Below are 24,614 nucleotides of genomic sequence, written 5' to 3'. Positions count from 1 at the left end.
ACGGACTATCGAGGGTTAAATTCCGTCTCTATTGTCAACAGGTACCCTCTGCCCCTCATGAAGGACATGTTAGCTCATTTGTCAAAGGGCAAGATTTTCTCCAAGCTCGATCTTCGCGAAGCCTACTTCCGCATTCGCATAAAAGCTGGGGATGAGTGGAAAACTGCTTTTAATTGCCCACTAGGATCGTTTCAATACAAAGTCCTTCCTTTTGGGTTGGCAGGGGTGCCCAGAGTCTCCATGCAATTGATTAATGAAGTATTACATGATTATTTGTTTAAAGGGGTTCTGGTTTATTTAGATGATGTTCTCATTTACACTGAAACCGAGGAGGAACACGAACGCCTCCTCAGACAGGTGTTACGCAAACTTAGAGATGCCAGACTCTATGCCAAACTTTCCAAATGTGAGTTTCACAAAACCCAACTTGACTATCTGGGCTATCGAGTGTCTGACCAGGGTACAGAAATGGACCCTGCAAAAATTCAGGCGATTCTAAGTGGGGAATGTCCCTGTACCCGGAGGCAATTACAAAGTTTCCTAGGGTTCAGTAATTTCTATCGGCAATTTATCCAGGGGTTCGCTGAGATTGCTCTGCCCCTCACTGATTTACTCTGTACCAAGGGCTTGGGGGAGACACGCAAAGTAAAAAACCCTGGGGCAGTGCTGAATTGGACCCCTGAATGCCAGGCAGCATTTGAGAAATTAAAAACCTTTTTCACTGCTGAGCCTATTCTACAGCACCCTGATCCTGAGCGTCCCTTTGTGGTCCAAGTTGATGCTTTTGACTCCTCTATTGGGGCTATTTTGTTACAAAGGGATTCAGAAAATCGCTTAAAACCCTGCGCTTATCTATCCAGGAAATTTTCTGAAACAGAACACCATTGGCATGTTTGGGAAAAGGAGGCGTTTGCTGTAAAAGCAGCTTTAGAAACCTGGCGCCATCTCCTTGAAAGCGCTAAATGCCCTTTTGAGGTTTGGACCGATCACAGGAATTTGGAAGCCCTCCGCACCCCACGACGTCTCAGCCCTAAACAGATTCACTGGGCTCAGTTTTTCAGTCGCTTTAACTTTCAGTTAAAATTTATTCCGGGAAAGAAAATCTTTCTGGCCGATGCTTTGTCACGTTTACCTCAGGACCTTGACCAGGTGGCAGATGTGGTTGGGACTGTTCTCACTGAACCACAACTGGGCTTGGTTGCTGTCACTCAGAGCCAGACCCGGGCGCAGGCAATCCCGCCCCCAGCACAGTCTGGGAAGCGGAAAGTGCAAGTTCCTTGTCAGTTACAGAAGGACTTTCTCCAGGCACTGAAATCTGACACTTGGTTGCTAGCTAATAGACACAATGTTTCTTTTGAAAATGGTCTGGCGTGGGTGGAACACCACCTTTATGTGCCTGAAACTTTAAGAGCTGATGTTTTGCAGTGTTCCCATGATGATAAACTTGTTGGACACTTTGGTTTTGTCAAAACCTTGCATTTGGTTCGCTGTCCATTTTGGTGGCCAACCTTAAGACATGATGTAAAAGACTATGTTGCTTCCTGTCCTGTTTGTGCCATGTCAAAACGAAAAGGGGGGAAACCATAGGGGCTTCTACAGCAAGTGGCCAGCCCATCCCGCCCCTGGGATGAGATTTCTATGGATTTTATTGTAGACCTACCTCCCAGTCAGAAGAAAACTGTCATTTGGGTTGTAAAGGATTTTTTCTCTAAACAAGCTCATTTCATTCCATGTGCATCCATCCCGTCAGCCCCACAATTAGAGTGCCTATTTCTCCACCACATCTACCGCCTCCACGGTAGCCCCTCCCGTTTAATTTCTGACCGCAGCATTCAGTTTACTTCCCAATTTTGGAAATCATTTTTAAAATTGATTGGCACTTAACAAGCACTGTCCACATCGTCCCATCCACAGACTGACGCTTCTACTGAGATTTTAAATTCCACTCTTGAACAGTTTCTTAGAGCGTACATTAACTACCATCAGGACGATTGGGTGGAGTTGTTACCTTTTGCTGAAGTTGCTTACAACAATGCTGTGCATCAAAGTACCAGACAAACCCCTTTTCGTGTGGTTTCTGGTCATGACTTTGTTCCCATCCCTATCCCTGAACTGCCACAGCCCCCTTCCCAAACATGTTCTGTGTCTGACTGGGCTGTTAAACTGTCTGATTCCTGGCCAGTAATTCAACAAGCTTTGGCTGATGCCCAGGCTGCTTACAAGTCTCAAGCTGATAAGCATCGTTCTTTACAATACAACTTCAAAGTTGGGGATAAGGTGTATCTATCTACTAAATTTATCAAATCACCTCAACCCTCTAGAAAACTTGCTCCCAAATTCATTGGTCCTTTCCCTGTTGTTCATCTTGTCAATCCAGTTACTGTTAAATTGGAACTGCCTCACAATTTGAAACGCTTGCACCCTGTTTTCCATTGCAGCTTGCTTAAGCCTGTGCACCACTCACCACGTTGGCACCCTCAACCTCCTCCTCCTGCTCCAATTATGATTGACGGCCAACACTTTGAAGTCAAGGACATCGTTGATTCTCGCAAGCTTCGAGGCACCCTGCAGTATCTGGTCCGATGGAAACACTTTCCTCATCCTGAATGGGTGTCTGCCCACCATGTTAACGCTCCTCATTTAGTTAACCATTTTCACCTTGCTTATCCTTTGAAGCCTGCTGCTTAATGTATTCTTCGTTTTGGGGGGGCAGTATGTCATGTTCATTGATTCAATGTAGTTTATACATCGTAACGTTTCACATGCCATGGCGCTGACGCGTGTTTCTATTTGGGAGGGAGCTGCTGTGAGACCTTGTACCAAGCTCTGTATGTGAAATCAGTACAATGGAATGTGTTTGGGTTATCTTCTCTGCTCAAGGACTTTTCCCGCAGACCATCAGAAACCGTTAGGAGCACCTGGGATTGTGAACTTGAGAAGATTCTACAGGGGGAGGGATTTCATTTGCACCGAGGGTTTTTAGTTTGAATTTGGCGCGCTTTCATCATTCTCAGTTTTCTCTGTGATCCTGCATACTATTCTTTAATAAATCAGATATCTTTGAATTCCTGCTCATGAGTCTGATGGTGTTTTAGAATAGGCAACCATTACGGGTATATTTATTGATATTATTCTGATTTTATTGTATTTTATATTGTTTTATTGTGAACCGCCCAGGGTCCCCAGAGTGGGGGAGATGGGCGGTAATAAAAATAAAAATAAATAAATAAATGAGCCCCAGAAAATGCTCAACCATGCTTAAACATGACAACCAGTTTCCAAGCTTATTCCAGTCTCTATTCTTCTTTGCACCCTATCAGAAATGGAATTAAATTTCATATACCATTTCTCTCTTAGTAGCTTCTTCTCCCAATATGAAATTGTTATGTCCCAAAGGCTTCTATGCCAACACTGTGGGTTTGGCAAAATCTCATTTTATACTATTATGCTAGATTCATCAGACTGGACCATTAAGAACTAGTTTGATTTGGCACCCAGCATTATTATAAGGCATTCCTTCTCTTCCACCCCTCTACCAGATGAAAAAAATTAACTATCAAATGGGATTATACAGTTAAAAGTATTATCTCATTTGATAATTAACTTTCTGTAATTTCAAAATGCATTAATATAGCTTTATTTAGATAACTTTATAATATATCCCAAATCAGTTTTTGCATGCAGCCTCTAGATTTGTTTCCACATATATTTCAATGTGGTCTCTTTGTTTCATTCTAGTGAAACATGAAAATAGCTCACATTTTTATATGTTATAGATTTCCTTGAGCAAGAAAACATAGAATGTACAACCATCCTGAAAGAATTAAAATGAATACTTTACTTAGAAGTTGTTGCAGTCCATAGGAAAGAACCAACTTCTGTCATATATACCCAGTGTGAACTTTCCAGTGTTGTTAATTACTGTAATCCCTCTACCCTCTTGTTAGGGCAGCAATGAAAGCACAAAAGACCAGTCTCAAATTATCATACTTTGGACCCATTATTTGAAGACCTAGTTCTCTGGAAAAGTCTATAATGCTTGGAGAGGTGGAAAGAAAGAGAAAAAGAGGACCACCAGCAGCAAGGTTAATGGTCTCAATTATATTAGCAATGGGTACACCACTATTTATGTGGTTGCTAAGAGTCAATAAGAGAGCCAGTCTGGTGTAGTAGTTAAGGCATCAGGCTAGAAACCCAGAGACCGTGAGTTCTAGTCCTGCCTTAGGCACAAAGCCAACTGGGTGACCTTGGGCCAGTCCTTTTCTTTCAGCCCTAAGAAGGAGGCAATGGCAAACCACTCCCAAAAAACCTTGCCAGGAAAACTGCAGGGATTTGTCCAGGCAGTCTCTGAGAATCAGAAATGGTTGAATGGATTAAAAAAAAAAGAGTCAATACCAACTTGATAGCACACAGTCAGTCAGACAAACAAACCGCTGTCCTCTAAGACATCAATTTAAAAAAAGCTTGCACTGAGAGAACCTCTGGATAGAAGAAACTTGTCTAGCTACAGTCCAAAGAAACACAAGATAGCTTGATCATCATGTGCCTGACTGCTGGCTTGAATTTGATCTGAATAATCATCTGAAGAAACAAATGAACAAGATGATGCAGTTATCTTTAATGATATTCCTTCCACACCTATTCTGATAAGGAATGCTCCAGTCTTCAGAGCTTTATGACAGAGGCTCATGTTCTATGTGTCCATCAGTTAATATTATTCAGAACCCAAGAGTTAATAGTAGCAACTATGCCCTTGGCTAGCTTCATTTATGGACATTTCCTAAATTCTACTGGAGTTTAAACAATTCTTGCTTATCTCAGTGTTTCAGAACTAGTTTCATATCATATATAACAAGTGCTTTAAGCTGCAATTCAGGGAGCAATTGTGAGCAATACACAGATCTCACCATATTCAATGAGATTTACGGTCTTATGATTAAAATGAACCTACAACTACTCTTTGCAAAAAGTAATAATAATGAAAATTTAGGCTTAATAAACCATGTAAAAACTATTTAAATGATAAATTAAAATAAATGGGTAGAATGGGTACAAAAATCTCTATCTTTTTAAAAATTAAAATATATTAATCTGTGCTTAAATGTAAACTCTATACATGATACCTTTTAAGATGAAATAAGACTGAATGGAATCGATGTGCAATTCTCTCCTGTTTCTGCCACAGGAAAAATTGGATGACTAAAAGTAAAAAACCATAAACTTACATAGTTCCTTCCTTTGCAACTGCTGCCTGTTCTGATTATGTACATCTATTTTGAAAATGCTTCTACATCATGCAGTAAGTTTTTCTGTGGCTGCTATGATAAGAAAACCTTCAGCTCAAAACCAGTGTGAGCAAGAGGTATCTTTGTACACAAACACTTCCTGTTTTCATTCTATGATCAAATATGGTATTTGCAGGGCAAATAGGAGAGCACTTGAGAGAGGAAAGCAGAGATGTCTGAAAGACTAATTGAGTGTACTAAGGGGCTGTTTCTCATGGAAGAAAAAAAACAGTTTTCCAAGGCTATGTATAAAGCTTGCATGGGTCAGATTTCTTGCTGTTCCTTTTCTTTAACTCTCTTTGAAGTTAAATAACAACAGCCTTAATGTCAGGTTTACCTTTCTGATATCATAATCTTTATGTACTCCTGAAAAGCTTATACTACCAGGTTAGGATTTCCTTTACCCACTCAAATACTGGATATTATCCAGAATAAGCAAGTATGCTTCCAAGCAATTCATTCTCAGATCCTTTCATCTTCCTGTACTATTGTAATACCATACATAAGGCAGTTCCCAATTGCATAATAAGAACATGGTAGAATTATAATGGAAGCAGTGGAAATTTCTGTAAAAAGAGTTTTGCATATAGCCTTCTATTTGTATTATTGAAGTTGTTCCAAAACTAGAATTGTGGAAATGTAATTATTTATAATTAGGAAATAACACTATGAAATGTTAATGTCAGTGGGTCAAATTAATTCATGAAGAATTATAATCCAGGTTCAAAAGAACTTTTGTTAATATACAGAAGCAGTACAGTTAAGGTTGAATTGCACTGTCTTCTTGTAAAATGTTTATTGCACAAAATATTTTTTAATAGAATAAAGCTCACCTATTCACATGTATGTGATCAAGTATATATGTACCTGATCAAATATTTCACATATACAAAAGTTTCTTGACTTAGTTTTTTTTAGTACTTTGCCTGCTAGGCCAAGAATAGGTTAATGATTTTTGTCATATTGAAACTAACAACTAACAACTGCTACAGTTGGCCTTTAGTATTTTATTTGTCCTTTTCAGGTATTCAAAATAGATGACAATAGCTTGCAGTTGAGAACATATGTAGAGAGACCCCTGTGGGTTATGGAAAAAGTTGTTCCATGCTGGTTGGGTGTTTGGAAAAAAAAATACAGCCAGAGTTCTTTTATGTTCCTTTCATTAATGAGAATGCATGAATGTCAAAATGCACCAATAGGCCATTCAAGGGGCAAAGCCTTAGCAGCCCCTTCTTTAAGAACACATCCTGGGATATAAAATACATTTGCTTAACAAATTAAAATAATGAGATAATTCAATTAGTTTCTTCTTTAAAGAATGAGCAAAAAGGGTACATTGTAAGGTTATTGTAATAGAAGAATAGGTCACACAGCACAAAAGGTGGACCAACCAATTTGAAATAAAGTTAGAGAAGTAACGAAGAGAAAAGGTTTAAAATTAGAAGCTGTTTTTATAAAGAAATTTCTCTGAAACAATATTTATACAATTAAATTTTACTTTTGTGGCTGGACAAAAGTTGCATTTCGAAAGAACTACATTGCTCAGGAACAGGAAGGAAGGAAGGAAGGAAGGAAGGAAGGAAGGAAGGAAGGAAGGAAGGGAGGCACTATTTAAGGGGAAGATAATTTTTTTCTTTGCCTATATGCATTTACGGCAAACTTTTTTTTTTAATTTTCAATTCACTAATCAGAATTATCATTCTGAAGCTGGAGAATTATGAGCATAGTACATTCTTTGACATCTATAAACTCATTAAAACCTAGATGATAAAAAGATTTTTTTTTAGTTTATGCAAAGGTCATCCTCATCAAAGCTTTTGAATTTCTTTAAGTCATAAATTACTTTACATTTCTTTAAGTCATTTAAGTGAGTTTGAAAAAACAGCACAGAATTTCATGAAGGCTAAATAATGTCCTGAAAAATGATATTCAAGATACAATATACAAAAATGATTCTACCAGCAAGTATACGCTTAACACTTTTCCACAACCATTTAGAAACAAAAAGCAGTGGAAAAATCCATGGCAATGATGTAGAAGATTTGGTGAGAGAAATTAACATCAAGCTTAAGTGAACTAAAATGAATTACTCAGAGCCTCCATTTTTTTCTTTATCATTGTGCTGCTCTTCAAACCACTTCCTTAACATTAAAAAAAATCCTTCCTGTTACACTCAACTTCCAAATTAAAAACATTTTACAGGTTAGTAAATCTCCAGCTGAGGTGATGTAGCAAAGAACAGCTGTGAAGTAATTTTGATAATGATGAGAATAATAAGCACATGGCAAGGTTCAGGGCTTTGCTGTTGCAGCTTCAGTGCTCTTGAATAGATAAAAGTGATTAAATACTCCTGATTATCCCTGACCAATATGTAATGGATTTACAGCCCTTTCAATTAGTCAGTATTTGCTTAGGACTCATTATTTTGTCTTTGGTTAAGTAATCAGCCCAGAGACTCATGTTCTGTCTAATTCCTCTGAGCCAACTGGGTACTATGGGGCACCTGACCTTTGGAATGGCCATAGCTGGAAGGCAAAAATAACCACTACTCCAGCAGAGATGTTGGCTCTTTGGGGTAATCCTGACCCTTCAGGCCAGATCAATTCACCTTAGTTTGCTAATAATGCCCTTACATCAAAATGAAGATTTAGAATTGTGGATCTATTGCTACCCAACCACTGAAGCTGTTCTATCAGCTACTGAGAAATACTCAGTAGTCACCACCATAAATAAAACAGGTATCCTCACCAGGGATTATGACACTGTAACTAATTACCACATAAAGAAAAATGTATAATGTTGATAATTACAAGTTAGCCCTTATCCATATGATATAGTTCATCATTCTTTCTATTAAAATATTAGCTCTTAGAGATGGAAGGAATCACAAACTGATAATGTTAAGATTTTCTATTTCCATGTAAAATTAAGTAACCTACTACTTTTGCAGAAATATATCTTCATTTCTAAGTGTTACCAGTAACTAAAACACCATCTCAAAATACCAGTTGCAAACAGGAGGGTAGATTGCTTTAAAATATTGCTTTCCTGATTCTCAATCTCTTTCTCCTAAAGTGAATATGGCTAGGTTTTAAAATAACAGACTAAAAAAGCAATTTAAATCAACAGAATTGAGGAATTAAAAAAATCCTTATTACAACACAAAAAATACTTTCTACAGAATTTTTGTACCCTATTGGAATATCATATTACAGTACTGTACATTCCAAAATAAGTATAATTCCACCGTTCAGAAGGTTTAGGGATTAATCACATACATTTAATTCTGGGAAGATCTGAAACTCACATTAAATTTTATGGGCTAACATCAATCACACTACAGAACTGCTTGGTTCACAATAACCCCTGAAAAGTTATTTAAGCTTGCTTGAACATTCACTGATGACCACATATTTTCTCTGTATGTTTGTGGATGAGATCTCAGACCATAAACCAGCCTTCTCCAAGTGGGTGCTTTCCAGAATTATAGGAAATAAAGGCCAGCACATGTGGAATGCACCAGCTTGGGGGAGGGTGCCATAAATTTTTAAAATGTTTGCACAAGACAAAGATAACTAACTATTGGGTTTCACTGTATTTTTACTAGAGATTATACAATATTCAATATATATATATATTGAATATTGTATTATTTACTAGAGAATTATATACACACACACACTCACACACACATACTCACTCACTCAAAAATATACAATACATCATAGTAAAGTATCAACTTCCAGTACCCTAACACATTTTATTCTATTTTATTTATTGAATTTATATGGCCTCCCATCTTATGCTTGTGACTCTGAGTGGCACCCACAATTAAAACACAAAGCTTAACAACATAATTAAATGAAACCATTAAACTATAGGTAATTCTTGTTTGGCAACTGCCTCATTTAGCAACCATTCACAGTTAAAACAGTGATGAAAAAGTAACTTTGCAACCAATCCTCATATTTACAACGTTTGCAAGTCTGTGAAGCAAAGGAAAGCTGAAGTACAATTGTAAAATCGTGATGTCTCACTTAGCAATTGCTTTGCTTAACAATGGAGTTGCCAGTCCCAAATATGGTCACTAAACAAGGACTACCTGTACAATAAAAACAGTTAAAAACTATATAATAACAAAAAGACAGGAGAGAGTGCATTCTGAACTTATACACAATGCAACCATTTAACAAGCTCCACACTTCCATGAGATCCCCAGGACCAATGGCAAAAGCAAGTTTTACTATATTAAAATAATAAGTAAATACACTTACAGTTTCTGAAAAGAAAATTAAATGTAAGATTTGTTCAAAATAAATCTTTAAAAATTCCACTTACTGTGAGATGTTGGAAAAGCCATGCTCTCATGATATTTGTTGCTACTTTGGGAAAAATTCCTCTTTTCTTTTGACGCTTTTTATCCTTGTCTGGATCATCATCATCACCTGTGCCAGGAGAAGCTACACTGTTGTCTAAACCATCCCCTAAAAGAAAAAAAAGTGGGACAAAGAGAATAAACAACCATTGTAAACCCATCTGATTAATCAGATTAATTACTGAAGCATTAATGAACTGTCATTCATATATGAAGATACCCAGTATTTTTAATGACTTATTAAATATGATCGTTGATACAGATACAAAAAGTTAGAAATCATTGTCCATCCAAATATTAATTTTATGCTGCACACATGCACAAACCATTAATTCAATTATAGATGTGTATTTCACATGGTGCAATATCTCCTTTGTCAGCCATAGGATGCAATGTGAGAAAATCTACTACAAGAAAACCTATTTACTGTAAATGCATTCCTTGCAACCATCAAGTTAAATGTTCTGTGGTCTATATATTTTGAACCCTCTACATAAGTGACAATAAATGTTTCACTGTTCAATGGATGTAACATATTATCAGCTCATCCTTTCCCTATCTGCTCTCATCTTCCTATAAACCATGCATGCATGTAAGCTTATACACGCAAGTCCACAAACACAAACATATCTAGCATGATCGTGAACAGTTTTTGCAAGACATGAAAACCTTTGTGTCTGCATCAATGATCTTTATCTTATTTTATTTTTTTAAAAAGGATGTACATCAAGCTAGGGTGCTCACTTAATCAGAACTTCCCATCAACATCTTTCTCTTCAGTGGTTTTTCCTAGCATTAATTGTGCATTAGCAAAAAATCATTTACTTTTAACAGTCATAGTTATTTTTTCTTGCCCTCCAGCAAAAATGCCTTGAAAGCATGCCTGGAGGGCATCTAAATTATGTATCTGAAAAACTCTTCTGGCAAGGCATTGCAGGACCCCTACTTTCTTAAAATTCATACGAGCACGTCTTCCTGTTTTTGGGAAGGCATCAATCAAGAGCAGCAATATATGCCATATTCCTACATTAATATTTGAACTAATAACTTAAAAAAAGGGAAGAAACAAGATCCGACTTGTGGCATAATCAAATGCAAAATAAATGAAGAATACTGGGACAGCACTGAGACTTTATAGATTGCTGTGTTTTCCTTACACATCATTAGCCCAGAGCCACACGAAAGAGGAAAACAGAGAAGTGGAGAGTTTATGCTCCCTGCTGGTGTTTAAGAAGCTGAGGTCCTGGAAGGACATCTGGGAATTGCACTGAGACGGTGGTTTTTGTAATTTAAGAATAGACATTCATTAGCAGTAAATGCCATAAATCCCATGCTAAGTAAAAACCTTGTCCAAGAAAGCCTAAAACAATAAACTCTGTGCTCAATGTAGCCTGAGTCAGACGCTTCATAGCTTCCTGAGGAATGCTATAGACCCACAAACTAATTCCTATAGCCCCTTCTAGTTCTTTAGTGCTGCTAAAATAAACACATTACAGTTACACAGACTGTTTACCTCAAAACTTTAATTTTTATTTCTCGTTTATCTGTACTTCCCACACACCTTCTCTTTGGTATGGCTTAAGCACACACATACACATACAAATGCACAAGGTTTGCAACCACCTAACCCTCTTTGAGAAGAGAAACAAAACATCCTGAGCAAAGAGCTGGAAGATTAATTTTATTGACATTTCCATTTTCACTGCAGTATGATACTTTCCATCACATAGAAAAGATGGTCCTCACTATTTAAAGAATGACAGGCCATTTCGTTACAACCACCCTGCCCCAAGGCTGAGTAGTTCCCTTCCATCTGCCAAAGGGGACTCACTTTTCTTTTTCTTTTTTTTCTTTTTCTTTTTTGACTTATGGCAAATAAAAGTAAATAGAAAGGTTGAAGAGCAATCCAAGGAAAAGACATCAGAACATCCTGAGCTATCCACTTTGGAAAAATACTATTTTAGAAGATTTTTTTTCCTAGTAGCCCACCAGCCTACATCTATGTGTCCATAAGCATAAATCCTTTTACAGTCATACCAATTCCACTATGCCAAGGAAGTGCTGCAAGGCAAATTTTCACAACATTAATGGCTTCTGACTGCTCCTTGGCAACCCCAGCATTTTAACCTGGGTGGATGTGCTCCCAAAATACAGAGACTGGAGCTATCTCATCAGCTGTTCATATGACACAGATGGAGAGTGGCTATTAGGAGCCAGGCAATGGGCCTTGGGGATCTGAGGTGCTGTACTGTAGCCTCAGGCAATTTTGAAAAACAGTACCCAGAGATGGAGGGGCAAATACAATCTAAGGCAAAAGTGAAAGTTGGAAATCAGTAGGCTTATCCATTGTCTAGATAAAGATATCTTTGTCTTCTTCTCTAAAATCTATGTATACATGCAGATAATGGCTGCAGATAGAAAAGAATACTTCCTTCAATCTGTCTCCTTTTCTCAGACAGGCATAAAAACACTTCAAAATTATGAGAATGAACACAGACGCTGTTTCTCTCTAGGCCAATGGTTATGTATGTGTGCATTCAGGGACATTTTGGTGGTGCTTTCTATGTACAGCAAAATTTGGACCTTCAAAAGCATCAGGATGGTATTTTAATTTTAAAATCATTATTAAGAGGTGATTACACAGTCTGATTCAGATTCCTCCAGTTAAACTTTGGCTAAAGTTTACTTTTCTACACTATAAACCATTAGATATTAATTGCCAGTAATGACTCTAACTCAACATACACAAAATTGAAGAACAAAATTAGATATTGGAAACAAAACCAATTAAAATTCTGTAAGTCATCAATAACTGATTTTTAACTGATTTTTAATAGGGACAGTCACATTTTAAATTACTTGTAAAGCTTAAATCTGACAGATGCATTATAAATGAAGAAATACTTATCAGAATACTTGGATTTTAGACTCCATTAAAAATTAGAATTAATCACTGGAGCTACATCTTATAACAAGTTCAAAAGTGGAATTTAGACGACATCAAAACCAAAGTTGATGAAACTGTAAAATATTATGAAAAAACATATATACCTCTTTCAATAAATCATATTAAGCAAACTTTCCTTACTAACCAAAGGCAAAAAACAAAAAAACAAAACAAGCAATGAAACAAACAAAAACCTGAGGTATTCAATGTTTGATACAGTGAAATATTACAAACTGAATGTTTACTTGACCCAGTCTTTTTACTGAATACCAGGAAGGTTGAAAAATCTTATGCCTGACACTCATTGCCTTTTGAACTACATAGTATTTATGTCTGAGTCTCTCTGAGTTGCTGAATATTATCTTTGCATATACAAAGTTCTAAGACTTAAAAGGAAACTAACATTTTTACAGAATGTTGTAAAACAGATTAGTTCTATACATTATATACGTCCCACTCCTAATTTAAAAGAATTAAACTGGGAAAAATGGAACACATAAAACATGAATCTCCGAAGGCACTGATAAAAGCATTCCCAAACAGGATAGGTTTATGAGTTTATGCTCGTGTGCATGCACCTACATGTGTGCACATGCATGTGTGTGAGAAAGAGAGAGAACTTTCATTTCTAGAAAGACGTTCATACACTTGCAACATTCACGGACCTCAGAAATATTCTAGGAGTGGATTATCCATGCCCCCAGAAGGTTTTCCTCTATGTTGCATTTAATGTTTCCTATTTTGCATCACCACCTCCCGAGCAGCAACACACAATGCTGTCAATGTTCCCCTAGATCTCAACCACTGTTGTGTTATACAGTGTACTTCCCCCCAGGGACAGTATAGAGCAGTTGTATTTAATGCTGTTCTTTGCAGCACTATTTCCCTTTGGTTCTCTCTGTTTCATTCTGTGTTCAAAGAGAATATATACTATAAAAAGACATTTTCACATCATATCATTTTTCTTAAAGACCTCAGTTCTAATTGCCTCTGATGTTCCAAGAAAGCTGTAGCCAGTTTAAGCTATTCTTCACCCTATATAGTTGGTGATTTCTGAATAACTGTTTACTTACATATTTGGTAGAAGGAACAATATGACTACAGTGGCATAACTGATTTTTATTTTTTATTTTCTGCTTGTGTGGAATTTCTTAAAGAATTACAAGTTCGGATGTGTTGTAAATATAGCCTTTTTAAATTTGGTGAATTATGCCTATATATTTTGTATACCACTTTGGTTAGTTTGGAATGGGTAAAAGAAAAGTGTCAAGTTGCTCTGCGCTTTTGGCCTATGAGTAATTTTGAATTAGACTGTGACGCAGATTTCAGCAAATGATTCTACTGAATTGGTGGTCTGCTATACTAATAGAAGTCTTAAAATAGATCAGAATTCCAGGGATGAACAGAAAAGGTGACAAATAAAATTGTAAAAATAACAGTAACAACACATATCTGAACTCTGAACAAGTACTACTTCTGTCCAACACTCTTGGGAAGATAATATTAAGTGCAGTTCAAAAAAACTGCATTTCAACCTTATAATTAGACTTTCATCATTGCGATGTAAACCCAGCTGCTATCTAAACTTTACACAGAACAGAAGAAACCACAGGCATTTGTTTGTAATTACAAGAGCACATTATTTTAAACATAATGCAGTTTGCTTAAAAAGTTAAGAAAAAGGAAGAAAACAGGTTCATGTCTTTATTGCAGAAGCACAGTTTTGAAATAAAAAGGCAAATAAGTTTCATCACTCCTATGCAAACTACACTAGGAAGTTTATTTTAAAAAAAAGGATACCAGAGAAAAGTTATGGCAAAACATTTTCCTATTGTTGTCAAGAAAATTACATGGATATGTCCATAAAGTTACCAGGAGTCAAGCTCAACTTGATTAAGACTTTAAAAAGTATTTAAATCCTTTTTAAGTAAGTGGAACTTACTTTTGAATAGATACAAAAGGAATACAGTGTTAATTATTTAGATGAGCATTTTACTTAGCATATTATTTAGACCTATAATCTTTTCAGGATAAACAGTACTGTGGTCACTGCCATTCACAGAATAATTCTAAGAGGAAGGTTATAAACTGGAAATTAATTTTCAGTAACTTTCCCAAAAAATTCTGTGGGATAATCCAAAATGGGGACTTGTAGTTGCCACACAGAAGTACCATTTCCACAGTCTGCACTGATTCCTAGGATCTCTAATATTTGTAATATTTGTAAATTAATGTTCTTTTTGGATTGTTTATTTCAGGAAATGAATAAGGAAATAATCCAACTCTGGAACAAGCTACTTCTGCAAAATGCATATTTGGTAAGAATACATGTGGAATTTTGCTAGCCCTTTTTCTATTTCCAATAAGAAATAACAGGCTCATGTTTTGCAGCCTTACACTTGATTCTGATCATGGATATCCTAGATAATAAATGTCATAATGGGAGTATAACAACTTTTGCTCCAGCACAATGTCATAACAGTTGCTATTATGAGCTGCCAGAGGCCAGCAGTCTCATATAAAACTGCAGCCAGTGCTGCTATGTCACAAGCATTCTCACCAAATGCAGCAGTACTTCATTATTAGGGCAGAATTAATAAGAAACAAGATGTGGTGGTATTATTTCCATATACCATTCTAAAGGTCTTTCAGTGTTCATTCCATCAGCAGGCCTTCTGCATGCCTGTGTGCTTAAACTATGGAAATAAAAGAAATTGCAACTGGGTTACATTAGGTGGATTTAACACACTCATTTCATTAAAAAGGCCCGAACAGTATTTCTAATACATGGTCTGTCATCCATGATGCTATTCAATGTTACCACTCCAAGAGTTACATCAATTAGTAGCTTATTATATAAATTATCAGTTAAGATACTATAGTGTGAGTTTTTTCCTTAGATACTCCAATTAAGAATAATTGTTCAAAATATGTTGCAATTTATACTGCTTAGACAAAACAAAAAAAACCTCAGTATCTACTGGATATCTGTTTTTTCCATTTTCCCATAGATCTCAGGGAACTATACATACAGCTAAGAAAGGTCATCTGAAAATATGAGCATATATTTGTGCAATAATTATCCTTGCAGAAGATTATGAGGTTCTGGATTATGAGGTTCTTTATGAGGTTCATTAAGTTCTGGATTCCCATTTTTGCTTATCAATGTTCTTAAGAGGTACTTTCCCTCTGTAAAGTTCTATTACTGAAGATCAAACAAATCTGCTAATTATTGGGATCTTTTACTAGCCACCTATGCTTCCTGTCTATACATGTTCAATTGGAAAAAAAAAATCTGTTTTATGCTGTGTAGTTCATAGACTAAAGGGAAAATGAAATACTTCACATGCAACATTTACAAACTGTGGGTTTTCCGATATTAGAGAAGGGACAGTGACACAGGCCACCTTTTCCACATTCAAAAGAGCACTGAAAAACAGTCTTCATAGTCTTACCTCAAGTTTTTCTGGCCTTGAACACCCTCCCCCCAGGGTATGAGTAGAAAGAGAAAAAAGAAGGGAATTTAAACTCCTTTCTCTTCAACTTTTCAGGCGGTATAAGCAGCATTTAGCAAATTCAGCCCCCAAATGGCTCCAAATGCTCTGAGCTGCAGGGGCTCATCCTTTGTTAGCCTCCTTCTATTTACACAGGATTTACACAGGCTCTGGACTGAAGAGACCACATGTCTCTGACAGAAAGCATTTTCATTCATGCTGCATCAGGCAACAGGATTGTATCCACTGCTGCTTCGTGCTGACCTGAGATTAGAGATTTCAGCAACGCTGAGATGGTAACAATCTACTAACTAACCCAGAATTATCCATGGAGATTTTTCTGCCACTTACGTTTTATCTAATGTGGTCATAGAGATATTTCTTAAAGACCTATTAAGACCTAGCTATTGTCAAGAAAATCCCTCCTCCCCACCAATAAACAAGATGAAAAAAAGTACATGTTGGGGGAAAAAATCAGGCTGCTGTTTGGATTAAAACCAATTCACCCACTGACTGAAGACAAAAACTGTAAAAGCAGACAGATGGACACTTATGTAAAGGCAGACCTATTTTTCTGTCTATTACTTGCAAGTTAGTTAATAGTATAATAAATAATTTAGTTAACGAGTCATCATGATAGGTTTAGTAATATTGCTGGAATACACTTATTCACATTTATTTAATATTATGCAATTAATATGTAATGATTAAGATTTTTTTAGAGTTCTTCAATTAGACATTAATGATGAAATCTAATATGTGAGAAATTGCTTTGAAAAAGGGGTATCTATTTATTTATTATTTATCATATTTTTATCACCGCCCATCTCCCCCACGTGGGGATAGATACCTATATCTATATCTGTATCTTCTATATGAATATTGTAGGCATACAGTACTGTATCTTAACAAGACACACCCACATGTTGTGAAAAAACTTGTTTTTAGTACCATCTTTAGTTAAATATTTTTTCCCTTGATATATTTTTATTCCAAATCCACAAAGAAACTGCCAAAAGATTAAATCTAGTTATCCAGGGCAGGGAAAAATAATTGAAAAATAAAATGTTTTTTTTTTAAACATACTTGCTATTTGCTTAGTTTATGAAATAACAATTTAAACTTACTAAAGCACCAATATCTCTGTAAAGTACACAAGTAAATGTATAGGTGCTGTTTTAAAGTTCTTTACAATATCTCATAATTAACTCACCTGAGGATTCCGATAATTCATTTTAGAGAGCTCTCAGCTGCCCTTAACCCTAGCTAATTCTAAGATATTATTAAGAAATAGTGAAGACAAAGCCCTACTTAAGTTCCATCTTTCAAGTTTAACTGTTTGCAGTGCACTATCTAACGCTAAAGCTTTTTAAAATATAGTTCACCACCCCCCGTGTCATGTTTCTAGAAGCAGAGTTCATAATTTTCAGCCCCCAACCCAGAACACAGCTATCTTAAGTCATCCGAAGAATGTGACAGATACTATCATTATTCTTGCTGCAACACGAAGAGAAAGACCAAAAGGAGGAAATCGAAGAGATCAGATTACTAAAATCCATAAAGCTTTGTGCAGAATGTCTCCAAATCGTAGAGTTAAATTCTTTAGAAAATTTAACCTAATAACATTTTAGAATGTATAAAGTACAGATATTTTAAAATTATTTTAGAAACTGTATGTTACCAGAGTCTAATGCTGCCTATTTAAATATAACTCATATTCATTCAGAACTGCATTTCTTTTAAATAGAATAAACTCAGAGCCTGACCATGAACAAGGTAATACAAGTAAGGTAGGAAATAACAGGTAAAATGGAAACATTCAGTTCCTGTGGCTTATCATGCTTCATTATACTTTAAGTGAAATTCTAGTACAAAAATATTCCTGTCTCTGCTTATTATGCAACAGTTTAGCACAAATCTGATATATTTTTGGTAGCCAGGCTAATGTTATATAGCAAGGGTGGGCAACCTTATGCCCTCCAAATGTTTTCGACTTTAATTTCCATTTGCCCTATCCCAAATAACCAATGGCAATGGATTATGAGGACTGCACTTTAAAACAGCTTGCTAATGTTTTATCAATTTGAACAATTATCAATGTAAATGTTACACTTTTTCATAGCATAGCAGTCTACTGTTTTTCATCAAAATACAATTTAAACTATATTCTTTTATCTAAAGATAAGTCACCAACCATTTGCACTTACTGAGGCACGGCTGTATTCAATGTAATTACCTTCTTGTAAGTATCTACTTATTTTTACAAAGATTTCATAGTCTAGTTCTTCCTAATAGCTTTCTGTGAACCAACATATCCTTTAACTATTTTAGTAAGAAAAAACTACAGCCAAAATTTCAGTGAAGAATTAAACAGAATTAGTTAAAAACCTGTAGTTTTAAAAAAAATCTTTATAAGACTTTTTAATAAAAAACTGAAGATGATTTTCTGTATAACTGCAGAGTATCAAGATACAGTTTAGATTTTAAACAGAACTATTTAGATTTGCAGTTAAGATTTGTGCCCAATACTTAACTCTACAATGACTTTTGGTTCTAATGGTCTTAGTACCTGCTTCTAGGTTCTAAACTTAAACCATGTAATAAGTTCACTACATTCAGGAAGTTTAGGATGCCTGTTTCTTACAGTAAAGAGCAGCTGCTCATCTCCCTTGTAGCAAATACATTTTTGAAACTCAGCATCATCTATACAACAGCAATTTGTGATATACTATACAATGAAAGTCAGCTGTTTGTTTGTTTGTTTGTTTAAACACTCATCCACAAATTCTCTTTGGAACTTAGCCTTAGTTTTGAACTTGTGACAGCTTTTATTATTGAATGCAGATTTCTTTAGGTTTACAGCACAAATAGAAAAGGTGCAAATAAGAGAGGCATCTGCAGGGGAGTTGGGGTCAAAAATGTCAAAATAGTGGCTGCAATTTGTGTGATCAGAGCCCCACCCATTTTTTACATGTCATACATGCAACATATGTAAAAAGAGGCAGTTTCAACCACAGTTGGAACTGCCATCTATGTTCCCTCTAAAATGCTCATGTGTGCACACACACTACTCTTCAACCTGTGCACACAGTAAAAAGTTGGGCATACACAAAATTAAGTTACCCCAAAATAATAATAATAAATGTAGGCACCACAAAACTCCAGGCTCGCAACTGTTGCCTTGGCTTAACTACAGAAGGGTCACTTGATGGACTTGTGGCACAGACTGAGTGGGAATTCCTGCGGGAGATGCTTTTCACCCAGGACAGTGGGCAGGCAGTCCTCTCCCAGACTTGTAGTTACACCCACCTGCTCAAGATTGGGCCCAGCCAGAGACACACCAGGCACGACTCCAGAGTGTCCTGCGCATGAGGAGACACATCCCTCCGAAAAAGATTTAATGTCTGTTGAATTTCAGGCTGCACAAGGTCCATGATTGTTGTCAACTTTATAAAACATTCAAATTTTAATAATAATTAAAACTTAAATGTTCAGAATATATCCAGAGAAGATGGAAAGTATGGGAAAAATGAAAACGAGGGGGCCATATACAGTAAATGTTTATTGTGTAACGCTTCTTTCATTTTTCTTTCATTATAATATCAAATTCCAAAAAGAAAGAAACAATTTTAAATACTGTTATCAGTTATCAATGACTAATAAGTTTATATTATAATCTGTAAGCATGTATGTATAAAGTCAGTTTGGTGTAGAGAGTTAGGCTAGGAACTAGGACACTGTGAGACTGTCCTGTCTAAGGCACAAAGTGAGTTGTGTGATTTTGAGGCAGTCATTTCTCCCAGCCCTAAGGAGAAGGCAATGGCAAGCCACTTATGAAAAACTGTGCCAAGAAAACTGCAGGGGGCAGTTGCCAGGAGTCAAAAATGACTTGAAGACATAATTTTTAAGAGTATTATGTGACTATTACTTCCTAGTTTCTAAAATTTAACTAAGAAATATGTCAACATTTTAGCATGTTGTGATTACATAGACTTTCAATTTACTCATATACTCATATTGTGGCACACAAATTTGCAGTTGATTTGAGTACAATTGCACAAAACAATTTTTTTCCACACATGGCATATCAGAGGGCACACTGGCTGCCATCTTGACTTTTTTGACCCTCCCTATGGACACCCTGCAAATAGTACTTTGTGCTCAGTACAGCTATTAATGTTGACCCCCTAATACTTCATGCTTAGCGTTTTGAAAAGATACTTGACTCTTTACACTTTGGCATTATTATTCCAATTCAAAGTAGTTACATGCATTTTTAAAATACATGAATAGTATTTAATAATTATACTTGCACAGTTCCATTAAAAACATGTATCTTCATCTTCAGTAGGTAAAAAAGAAATACATTTTATTTTATTTTAATTTAAAAATAAAGAAAAACTTGTTTTTGACCTCTCTTATAATTACTACAGCAGGCTCCCCCAATGTAAAATGCTCCAGATACCTTGAAACTGAAAATCAATGAATTCCAAGCCAGTGAAACTTCTGTCTTAAAAGTGAATAATGCTGCACTACAGAATCAAATAATGGAACATTTTAATAAAGACTAGTTTATAACTGAAAGCATTGTTAAACATGTAGTTAACAATTGCATTACATTACCTTCTATATATAATAACTATCTTAGTTACAATATTATCTAGCACAGCAGTACCAGCATATATTAATATTCTCATTAGAAACCTCAGTTTTAAGGTTTTATTACTGAGATATAAAATTTTAACCATCTAAAAATGGCATGTAAGAACATTTGAAGCCACTTTTAGAAAAACAATAGTACCTGAAATTAAATATGTGTATTCAATTTTCAAAGCACTTTTTGATGTTTTGTAAAAAATATTTATACACGTTAAGATTTTGTTTAATACCACAATATGTAACAATCCATCTGTTAATAGTATACTGTAACAGCAGCAAAATAGCTGGGGAACATCTGCAGTAGGCCAGGAAGTATGTTTAATTATAAGAGCAGAAGTATCAATTGTAGCAACTTAATTTGCTGCAGTATGGTTATATTGCATATGAGCAATAAATGTGGGGGGGGGGCATATGTGTTTAGCTTTCAGTTACTGAGATACTGGTGAACCTTTCTATTGTCTGAAAGCATAATATACATATAATTGAAAGCATGTGCTGCAAACCTGAAATAAACTGCTTAAGTAATGCAGGAAAAAGGCTTCTGCTATATAGTATTATACTTGAAGCATAGAGTAATATCCAACAGTTTCTTCTTAGAGAAATAAAACCAACTACAATGAACCTAAAGGTGTTGATACGAGTACCAAAATATAATGTAAGAGGCCACTCTTCCACTGCTCTGAAATTATTACAATGGATATCACATAATTTTTTTAAATATAGACAATACATTTAAATATGCATTTGTTATATATATATATATGGTTGTATTGTCAATTTATGAACATTAGATGTATGAAAGGCATAGATGGATGGATGTGTAGCTCTACCAGCTCCCAGTATCGGCAATTTGCTCCTAGTAATAGATGTATCTTAAAAGTATTCCATTGACCAGCAGCCATGCAGTAACTGCCAAGCTGCAAGTACTGGCTGAAGCAATTATAACAGTTTTCTTGTAGGGACCTGCAAACCTAAGCCTGAACAGCCTTGCTTCTCTCCAGCATGAGGACCTGATCAGTAGCACCTGTAAATGTTCTCTTTAGTCATAACAGCTTTGCGCACCGGCTTTATTTTTTTTTTGGTGCTAGATGTCACTACTTAAGTGTACAGTACAGAGTATAGTATAGGCCCATGATCTTTGAGCCTAAATAAGGCTACCCAGCTTCCTTCAATTATTTAATTTTAATTATGAAATAATGCCTCTTTCCCACTTTGGCCATCCCATCTCTAGTGACTCATTTTCTAGGAATTCACTTCCTTAAAATCTGCAATATTTGTAATGCTTAATATATAATCAACATATTAATTATAACATTAACAATTAATATAACTAATATAGAATATTAATCATAACTAAGAGTCAGATTAGTAGTGGGATATTGGAGAGGCTGGGGGTTCCACATGTGTCCCAATCCCCTTTCATTACCAGCTGTTCATATATGCATATCTAACAACGCCAATAAGAGAACTAAATTTTCAGAAGTTGTATATTGGGAAAATGTATATGTTAAAGGAGAATACAAAATAACTCTGAATTTTGTATGAGCTTACATACCATAAGAGCTCCAACACCTATGCACAATGGGGTGGATTAACTCTCTGGGTGCTGCAGACATATTTAAACACCTCCTCCTAAAGTGTTCATTTGGCTGGCAGTCTGGAAAATGCCAGAATGTGAAGGGTTAAGTTGGAAAACTGACACTTTTTTTGCAGGTTTAATTTAAACCTTTTTACTTTAAATAAGTTATTGTTCTGATTTAGGAAGTACATTGTTATTCAAAATCTGCTAAAGCCAATGGAAGAGAAGACAGTAACTACTTCACTGAATTTGAATGTTTGAGCTGTTACATGGAAAATGGATCCTCATATTAAAACACCAATGTATGTTTGATACAATTAACAATATACACATAATAAACCTTTACATTTAATATAGTCACAGACTATAAATAGCAAATATAAAATCTAATGCATTTTAATAGGAATGGGAAAATTTATCATAGGTAACAAATACATGCCCCATTTATTATAGAAATTCAATTATTTTTGTATTTATTATTTTAGTTTGATCACAAAGGTTATATTGCCTTGTTATATATATAACAAGGTTATATAAATAGTATTTTTTCCATGTAATGTGCAAGTAGATCAAATTCCCAGTAAGTACTGAAGATACCTGATTCCTAACAAACTTGACAAGACTGTGAGAAAACTGAAATCAGAAGTCATGCCACATTGCTTTTGCTTTTTCAATTTTACACACATACATATATACATACATACATACATAAAGATACATAAGAACCTGGAAAATTATACTGGAGGAAATAGCATTAACGACAAAGGATTAATCTGCTTTTCCTCCAGTACTGTAGCATCAATGAATTCACACATGCACAAGCACCCACAGGACAGTTCACTCTCACAAAAACTAAGGCTCAGTCACTGTTCATCCAGTATTTCATCTTGTCTGTCTTTTAGTAATTGTCTTAAAGAGAAAAATACTGTACAAATTTGGCACACTTATCAATTTTGTGGCTGAAAAATATATACAAATTGAACTTAATGAGACTGAAAAAGTTTAAAGTACACATTTTTTAAAAAATAGATTCTGACATTATAAAATGTGATTTTTTTTGTAATCTGTGGTTTTTTTATATAAATACATCACACCTGAGATTTAGGAACTGGACACCAAGAAAACTAAGCTTTATTAACCTACCAGGGTAGAAGCACTGCAGTCACCATTGGAAATAACATTGGCCCCAAGTTCAAGAAAAACATGGGTTGTTATACATATAAATTACCCCACAATATCTGCAAATTCTGGCTTATTAATAACAAACATTATGCTACAGAATACTGACTGATAACTCCTGCTTCATATCTTTCCTCAGTGCAAGCAGATAAACAGGAAATGTTTAGCTCTGATTTCTTTAGCACTGCATGGAAACTAAGAATCCTGGCTTGTTCTGCTGGACAAATAGCGGGCTTCTTTGTGCCATTGCTTGGCCACTGTGAAAATAGACTGCTGGACTAGATGTACTGCTTATATTTTTATGTTCTTGTTGCTACCTTAACAAATCCTGAATTACAGCTAGGAATTTTTATTTCCTTATTTAACATTAAGATGTTCTGCTCTTCTAGTCCTTATGCACTACTCCAGGAGGGCTTCCAATTCCTAGCTTATTCTGAAAGATTACTAAACAAATCAGCACTAGAGGTTTTCTTCTTCACTTAGTTGCTCCTACTACAAAAGGGGAAAAAACTTCTCTTAGCTGCACCTGAAGTTCCTATGACTCCAACCCTGTTGGGTTTTCATACAGGTCTGAAAGCATGGCTCTTTTAGCAGGCTCTGGGGTAGGGTGTAATGATTTACTTCCTCATAGTTTATTTATAAGTGTTATATTTGTTCAGTGTCAGCTATTCTCTGTGTGTGGCTATATATTACTATTGCATGGAAATCTTTATCTGGGGACTTTTAGGAAATGTGGAAAGTTGGTAGTTGGTGAATGAAAGTTAGCTTGGAAGAATGGAGCTGCACGTAGGGATGGTAAAATTTGGGGGGCAATCAGGAATTTGCATCACTGTGGAGAATGTCTATCTATGTGGTCACTGAGTCAACTTCCAATTTAACATAACAAATTAGGCATCTGCAACATTTTATCACTTCTATTTATTTTTTTATTTAATCAACTCACTAGTCAAAGCCCTCCTTCGATCCATGTATGGCCTGTTTTCCAAGCATTGGCTTCTGGGAAGGCACAAAGCAAATTCTACCATCTTTAGATTTTCCTGTACCAAAGGCTATCATAAAAGTTTCTGAGAATGTTACAGAAATTGCAAATTTGCTC

At 35.7% G+C, this 24,614-nt stretch overlaps 1 protein-coding gene across 8 annotated transcripts in view; it reads right to left on the bottom strand.

The window, feature by feature from the left end:
* The window catches only part of MEIS2 (Meis homeobox 2), a 327,028-nt gene that overhangs the window by 250,409 nt on the left and 52,005 nt on the right, over positions 1-24,614 (bottom strand). For 5 of the 8 annotated variants that reach the window (XR_010066905.1, XM_063289990.1, XM_063289989.1 and 2 more), the window contains exons 8-9: positions 22,316-22,417; positions 9,624-9,769 (exon numbers count right to left, since the gene is read on the bottom strand). Coding sequence is in view for 7 of the 8 variants with exons in the window: in XM_063289990.1 (XP_063146060.1) it covers positions 9,624-9,769; positions 22,316-22,417 (248 nt within the window). In the remaining variant the exon portion in view is untranslated. The remainder of the gene's footprint in view (positions 1-9,623; positions 9,770-22,315; positions 22,418-24,614) is intronic. The other 3 variants (XM_063289993.1, XM_063289991.1, XM_063289992.1) reach the window with 1 other exon arrangement.

The sequence above is a fragment of the Candoia aspera genome, chromosome 1, assembly GCF_035149785.1.
Source record: "Candoia aspera isolate rCanAsp1 chromosome 1, rCanAsp1.hap2, whole genome shotgun sequence".
NCBI classification, from domain to species: domain Eukaryota; kingdom Metazoa; phylum Chordata; class Lepidosauria; order Squamata; family Boidae; genus Candoia; species Candoia aspera.
The sequence above is the reverse complement of the archived record's forward strand: the minus strand, read 5'-3'. Positions and strand labels throughout refer to the sequence as shown.